We start from the raw sequence: 7,554 nt of genomic DNA on the forward strand, positions 1-7,554 counted from the left end.
AGGTTCTAAAAGCTGGAACAAGATGGTCAGAGGATCCACAACACATACAAAAATTAAAAACACCTGCTATAAATGAACTTGGAAAACAAAGTAGTAGATTAATGGAAGGATAGTTCAAGAAATACCACTAACAGATCTGGTGTGTGTTCATCAGCGTAAGAAGAAACTCTGTGATTACTTCATTACCAATAGTATGGTGATGAAGTAATACAAGACAGAGATAGCATCCAACATGTTTGGTAGAGCTGTAAAACATGAAGTTACACTACACAGGATAACAAAGTATTAAGTGAAAGGAAAACTCAGGTCAAGGAGATCATAGCTCAAACTATTTAGAGCTCTGTTAAAATTCATACTATGACTTTAGTAATGCATTTCACATGCTTTATTCTTGCCCTATAAAAGTATGTCCTTTTATTTTGCCCTAAAAGTTTTAAATCCTTCCTTCCTTCTCCTCCTTCTCTTCCTCTGTTCATATAGAGAAACTCTTACTTGTGGGGCCTCTGTCCAAAGAAATATAAATTTTGATTATTTAAAGCTCACAAATATTTTTATCTTGGGGTTTAGAGGCTAGATTGCTTTTTTCCTTACTTTTTCTGTCATTTTGTTTTCGACAAACTGGAACAATATTCTTTTTTTTTTCTTATGTAGTTTTTATTTATGATTTTTTTGGGATATAGTTCTGAAAAACTAGGCTATGATAAAGTATACCGAGTTTCAAATGGAGCTATTACATTATGCCTTAAAACCAAATCACTCTCACTTTCACTGAGTGGCCAATAATAATAGCTCCCAGCCTTACTAACTCATATTTTGGGTTTTGAAAGCTCAAAGTGAATTTTATAGCAATAGTTTCTATTCAGAAACTCTAAGGGTCTTTCCCTCCCAGGCTGATTCGTTTGAGAAGGAAAACTAAGCTAGTTTTTAATCACTGAATGGGTGCTGCCTAAGAAAAACTGTGACCTTAGCATTAAAAAATCCAAGATTTCCTACAGTATCCTCTGACCATTAGAGTCTGAATGATTCTGGAAGAAAGGAGGCTAATGATTTTGCACAGCCCAACCTCACTTAAATCCAATTCATGTACAAGTCATGACAGGGAAGTCTAGAAATTATTGGTCCTCTCAGAGACAAGGACCAAAAAGAATATTTTTACATTTAAAAAGGTACTACTTTAGTTCTAGTCTTCAGGTTTTATCATGTCCTTTAAAATTTTATAAATTATATCATCACTTGACCTTCATCTTTTTTTTTTTTTACGGAGTCCATCCATCTAGTAATCCATCTGAAAGCATAGTTTTTTGTTTTTTTTTGGTGGGGGGATGGGATAAAGAAAGGGAAATTTTATCAAAAATCTTCAGTTAAAAAAAAGGGCATTTAAATGAAATGGCATAATAAAATAAAGGGCATTAAATGAAAAAACTCAAGGTCAAAAGTTGAATTAAATAAAGTATTATCCCTGATCCTTAGCAACTACTCAGAATTAAATTGGCTGACTTTACTACCTCCTACAGGAAAAAGCAAACCAGATCAATTCTAAAAGGAATTGGGTTTATTTGGTTTGCTAAAAGTATTTTAGGAAAGATTTTTATGAGAGCAGAGATTGTGACAGATGTTCAGGAGAGGAAAAAAAAAAAAAGAGGTAACTTTGCAATGAAGATATATCTCTATTATCACAAACAAATTCACATTAATTTATTGAAGAATAATTTTTTAGGATCATAAACAGACCATGCTGAGAATATTAGAATAAAACAATGTGCTAAGGTTTAAAAAGAACTTGAGGGGCAGCTAGTTAGCAAGGGTCCTCAAACTTTTTAAATAGGGGGCCAGTTCACTGTCCCTCAGACTGTTGGAGGGCCTGACTATAGTAAAAACAAAAACTTTGTTTTGTGGGCCTTTAAATAAAGAAACATCATAGCCCTGGGTGAGGGGGATAATCGTCCTCAGCTGCCACATCTGGCCGCAGGCCGTAGTTTGAGGACCCCTGGTGTAGTGGATAGAACACCAGCCCGAAAGTCAGGAGGACCTGAGTTCAAATGTGACCTCACACACTTAACACTTCCTGGCCGTGTGACCTTGGGCAAGTCACTTAACTCCAATTGCCTCAGGAGGTGGGGAAAAAAAAGAACTTGAACTCTTAAGGCACTTTCCTGACTAACATTCCTGTGCAGTTCAACTTTCTTACTTGATGTAATTCAATTTCCTCTAGGTAATTTTTTTTTTTTTTTTGAAAAGGCAAAAGTTATCAAAAGTCATTCTTGAAATACTTATTAAAAAATATCAACCTCAAAGTCCCCATTTCTCAGATCATATCTGGAAATTTCTTTTGTTGAACCTTCTCCCAATTCTGCCTTATACATTCTTTAAAAATAAAAAAAATTCAAACTGGAAATTTGGTTCAGTTTTTGTGCTAAATTCAAGGTAACATATACTAATTAGTTGTTAATGCTTACTAATCTAAGATTATCCAACATCATCATACTGAACTTTTCACAGCACTTCAATCCATGCTGAATCATCTAGTAAATGGAAAACTTAAAAGCTTGTCAAGGTAAAGGTGCTATGGCTTTGGAAGAGATCAAAATAAATCTGGAACCTTGGCCTTAAAAAACCTTGTGTTCTAACAACAAAGACGAATAACAAGATACCATAATATGAAATTCTTCATAGGTGAGCTCTGAGACTGAACAAACAAGACAATAATGAACATAGTTTAAAGTTCAGAAATCTTCTCCCCAGTCTTTTTACAACTACTTCAACCTTTACTTGAAGTAGTCCAAACTACTCCAAAGCTTTGGATCAGGAATCACATGTTTGAATCCAAACTCTGTTTCTCACTATTTGTGCAGCCCTGGATTCACTGGAGTCATTTAGTTTCTCTCTGAGTCTTGGTTTCCTATGTTGAAATGGATAACTTCTAAAGTTCCTTTGCACACAATAATTCTCGAATGTTCTCTATAGGGAAAGAAGGCTTTTCTTCAAATCAAAGATTTTAAATTTCTTCTCTCAAAGGAGAAACTTCTCATGTCAATTACCTTTATTTCCTCATCTTAGCATTGAGTCTCACTGTTGAGGATGAGAGGTAGGGGAAGAGTGCTGAATGAATTAAGGATCAATTGGCATCAGTTCATGGGTTTTGGTAGTTCTTTTTAACTATTTCTGGTTCCTGGGTGTTCTAGATCATAAAAATAGTGGAACATAGGTTATCTTTAGGATACAAATTTCTATTTTTTTAAGGTTTAATCCTCTACCATGTGGCTCATATGCCCCAGAAGTCCCCACTTAATCCTGCTTTATCAACAACGCTATCTTTTATCACACAATTCTAATTGCTAAACTTACAAATTTTCATGAGCCTCCTTTAATTCTACTATCGATCTATTGGAAACTAACCTCCTCTTATAAGGTAACATACCTTCTAAGTCATTTCTTGTCTTTTTCCTTTTGGGAAAAGGAATAATCCTTATTCTTGTCTAATTCTTCTGTTCATTTTTCATTTTCATTTGTGTCTAACTCTTCATTTGGAGTTTTCCTGGTAAAGATACTGGAGCAACTTTGTAATTTCCTTCTCCAGTTCATTTTACAGATGAGGCAATGGGGTTAAGTGATTTGCCCAGGGATACACAAAACAGTATCTGAGACCCAATTTGCTCTCTGGAAGATGAGTTTTCTTGACTCCAGGATCAGTACCCTAGCCAATTTGAAACCTCAATGTCCAGTTACTTCTTCAATGTATACCAATTATGAGTATTAACCAAGTCTCAATACAGACCCCTATCTCTCTCTACTCCTCACAAAATTTCTGTAATCTACAAAATCTGTTCAAGCAACATTTTGAACATCAGAGATTACTAACGTGTGTGTTAACAAGCTTTAAAACAGTGATAATTGTTTTCTTTTGTAATTTTATTTTACGTTCTTAAAAACATTTGAGAAGAGGTTTATAAATTTCACCAAATACATAAAAAGCAAGCTTAAGAATTTCTATTCTATATGAATCCTTTGAATCCCTCCAGATACTAGTGCCACCTACCCCCCTAAAATTCATTGCACATCTATTTTGTATATATTTATGTATATGTCTCTCCTGATAGAATTTAAACCCCTCAAGGGCAAGGACTGTTCCATTTAGGATTGTTTCATTTTTGTCATCAGATCCTCAGTACCTGACAACACAGGGAGTACTTAATAATTATCTTTAATTGAGAAGAGTCAAGTCATTATTAATTTTTCAACCCATTGCTTCCAAACCTCACTACACACCAATTCCCCAAAAGCTAATCCTGCAACTACACTACAAAAGTTGACAACCATGACTAATTAAATTTGATAAGTCTTTTCTCAGTCCTCATCCTCCTTGACCTTGCTGCAAATTAGAATGGTTGACTCCTCTCTTTTAGCTCCCACTGCCCTCTCTTGTTTTCTGCCTACTCATACAACTAATCCTCAGTATCCTTAGCTAGGTCATCATCTATATCCAATCTTTTCAGCATGAATGCTCCCCAGGGCTTTTTCCTAGATCTTGTTTTGTCTTTATATTCTATCCCCTGGAAGTGTCACCAGATTCTAAAGATTCAAAGATAATTTCTGTGACTCCCCAAACTACCTAACCTCGATGTTTTGAATATCTATCTTCTATCTTTAATTAGTTACTTGCAAGATAACACAAATTAGAATTCTTAACTTCCCTCTTTGTTTTGAAGGTATCACAGTTTTTTCACTAGTCTAAGACTGAAACCTTAGACTCATCCTCAAGTCCTCTGGCATCTTAACTTCATTCAGTCAGTTGTCAAGTTGCATCTGCTCCCTCTCTTTCCCCTAACATTCAGATACTCATCACCTTTGGCAATGAGGGTATGGTGGAAATGATGGGATTGTCATTGACGGAGAGAACTTTTGGAAAAAGATACTTCCTTGAAAAGATGGCTGTCCTGCTTTCAGAGTCTGGGCTCTCCAATCAATCTTCCATATAAGTTTTTCAAAGAAACTGGTCTTTGCTCACATTATTCCCCGGCTCAAAATCGTTCAGTGGTTCTTTCCATCTAAGATAAAACATGAACTCCTCTTTTTGATATTTAAAGTTCTCTACAATCTTGTTCTAACCTACTTTTCCAGTCTTGTTTCACACTTTTTTACTTAATGCACTTTATATTCCAAACTGATTTACTAGCACTTTCCTCAACTGAACATTCCATCTCCTGCTTCCATGCATTTCCATAAACAGTCCTCCACATACAGGATGTACTTTCTATTCTTTTCTCTGAGGCTAATTTTCTTTCAAGATTCAGCACATTCAAATTACAGTACATTCTGTTTACCTATGTGCTTACAACTTTTAATTCCCACTGGAAAGTTAGCTTCTTGATCATCAGTTTTTACTTTTTGGCCCCATTCTGTAGCACACAGCTTTATTATTCTAGAGCATCACTCTTCCTTCTCCCATAGGTAAGTTCTTCCTGGGACTCCCATTTTGGGAATGGAGCCAGACTGGCCATACTTCATATCCCCCCTGGATTTGCTTCTGATTGACATTATTTTATCTGTTATTTTCTTTATTTTCCTCCTCCTTTTTGTGTTGCCTTCTCCCATTAGATTGCAAGATCTTTATGAACAGTGACTGTCTTTTTAGTTATATTTTTATCCCTGATGCTTAGAGGAGTATTTGGCACATGACAATTGCCAAAATGTTTGTTGCACTGCCTCTATGTATGGAGCTCCATGGAGAGCTCTGAGATTTCAATTAGATAGCTACTGCAAAAGTCCAAACAAATGTAATGGGGATCAATGAGTGAAAAGAGAATGATGAAAAGATACTGAGAAAGTAGAATGGAAAGAATTTGATAACTGCATTAAAGGGTAAGCATAAAATCAAGGATGATTCAGAGATTGAGAACTTGAATGTCAGGAATCCCCAATCTAAAACACTTCCAGCCTTCTCTAGAATATCCGTATGATAATTAGCTTAACAACTTTCTTTATGGATTGTAAAATCCATTAAGATAAAGACCACAACTCATCTAAATGTGTTATCATTATCTGTGCATTGCTTTTCATATGCTAAGTTATGGGACTAAGCTAAGTATCTCGCAAAACTGCATTTTTCAAGATGTTTGAAACTCTTCTAAACAACCTTACCATACCATTAATTTTAAACAGTACGCACAGGAATACCTGCCAAAAATTCTGGAGGCGTTCTCCCTCATTCTTTTAATATCTTGGATGGTAATAAGCTACTTAATATTCTCCTGCCTAACCTCTTCCCCGGCTCTCCACCAAAGGGGAGCATGAAACTGTCCTTTCCAGATAACATTCCCAAAGTAGATACACAAGTAGCTGCGGACTCGAGTCAAAAATCTTTATTTCTTAGTCCCGGCTTCTCTAGGAGCCAGCCGCATAACTTTTGACCTGGTCACAATTTCTCTAGATCTTAATTTTCTCTTCAGGTAAACAGACAAGATTACCATTGTCCTTTGTAGTTCTATACATTCAGGTTTCATGGCTCCAAATGTATTAAAAATCCTCCAGCCCCTTAAAATTAACTTCATCTCTGAGTTACAACCCATTTCAGCCCAGCCTGTGTGTCATTTCCTGCTAAAAGAATGCCACTTTCCTCAAAATCCTGTGGTCAGCTCGCTAAGAAATGATCCTTAGTTAGCACCAAGCAGGAACAACCTCCTCCCAGTGAGCGCTCTGCCAGGCTGGCATGAGTTTGTGTTCTTTCCTCCCTTCCTCGGGTTTTTCGTGCTCTGGCCTCCCCCGCTCTCCCGTACCAGCCTCGGCCAGACCCGGGCGGGCACTCCCAGATTGCTCGCCTCCCCTCCCCCGCCCGCCCGCCCCACAGCAGCACGGGGAGGCGGAAGGGGGTGAAATCCCCGGCCAGGACAGGTAGCCCCCTCCCCCTCGTTCGGCTTGCCGTCGTGCCCACGGGCTCCGGACGGGCCGGCCTCCTGCTTCCCCGGGGAGAACCCGGCCCTTACCCGGGCCCCCAGGGGGCTCTCCTTGCAGAGAAGCGGGCACACTGCCGCTGTCGAGGATGCTGAAGCCCTCGTCGTTCTCGATGCCCGCGATCTCGCTTTCCTGCTGGGCGAGGAAGGCCGCGGCCGGATCTTCCTCGCTGCTGCCGCCGCTCCCTACCCCGTTACCCACAGCGGGACCCCCCGGGGCAGAGGCCGGGACGGCGGCCGCGCCGAATGGGTCAACCTCAGCCATGGCGCACAGGGCCGGAGCGGACGGACGGGAAGGGAGCAGGATCGGGGAAGGGAAAGCAGTCAGGGACGGAGGTCAGCGGCCACTGTGGTGGTGGTGGTAGTGGGGGGCGAGGGGCGGAAGCGGAAACCCCGCCCCTATAAGGTGAAGGGAGGAGAGGGAGAAGGAAGGACTGCCAATCGGCAGCTTCGTTGCTCCGAGCCGTGGCCCAATCGGTTGGGAAGCGGGGGCGGGCCCTGGGAAAACTCGTGACTCTAGGAGCCGAGGGTGGGGCTAGAGACGAGACCAATCAGATTAGTGAACCCCGAGCAGGGGACCTCCCCAGAATAAGGCGGAAAGGGCCTG

The 7,554-nt window shown here is 39.6% G+C and overlaps 1 protein-coding gene across 4 annotated transcripts in view; it reads right to left on the reverse strand.

Annotated features, from left to right (window-relative positions):
• The window catches only part of CLTA (clathrin light chain A), a 32,699-nt gene extending 25,353 nt beyond the window's left edge, over window positions 1-7,346 (reverse strand). For 2 of the 4 annotated variants that reach the window (XM_031937257.1, XM_031937256.1), the window contains exon 1: window positions 6,981-7,344. In XM_031937257.1, coding sequence (XP_031793117.1) covers window positions 6,981-7,212 — 232 coding nt within the window. In that variant the 5' untranslated portion in view covers window positions 7,213-7,344. Of the gene's footprint in view, window positions 1-6,980 lie in introns of all 4 variants that reach the window. The other 2 variants (XM_031937248.1, XM_031937261.1) reach the window with 2 other exon arrangements.
• Between the last annotated feature and the right edge of the window lie 208 nt (window positions 7,347-7,554).

The sequence above is a fragment of the Sarcophilus harrisii genome, chromosome 1 (assembly GCF_902635505.1).
Source record: "Sarcophilus harrisii chromosome 1, mSarHar1.11, whole genome shotgun sequence".
Classification (NCBI taxonomy): domain Eukaryota; kingdom Metazoa; phylum Chordata; class Mammalia; order Dasyuromorphia; family Dasyuridae; genus Sarcophilus; species Sarcophilus harrisii.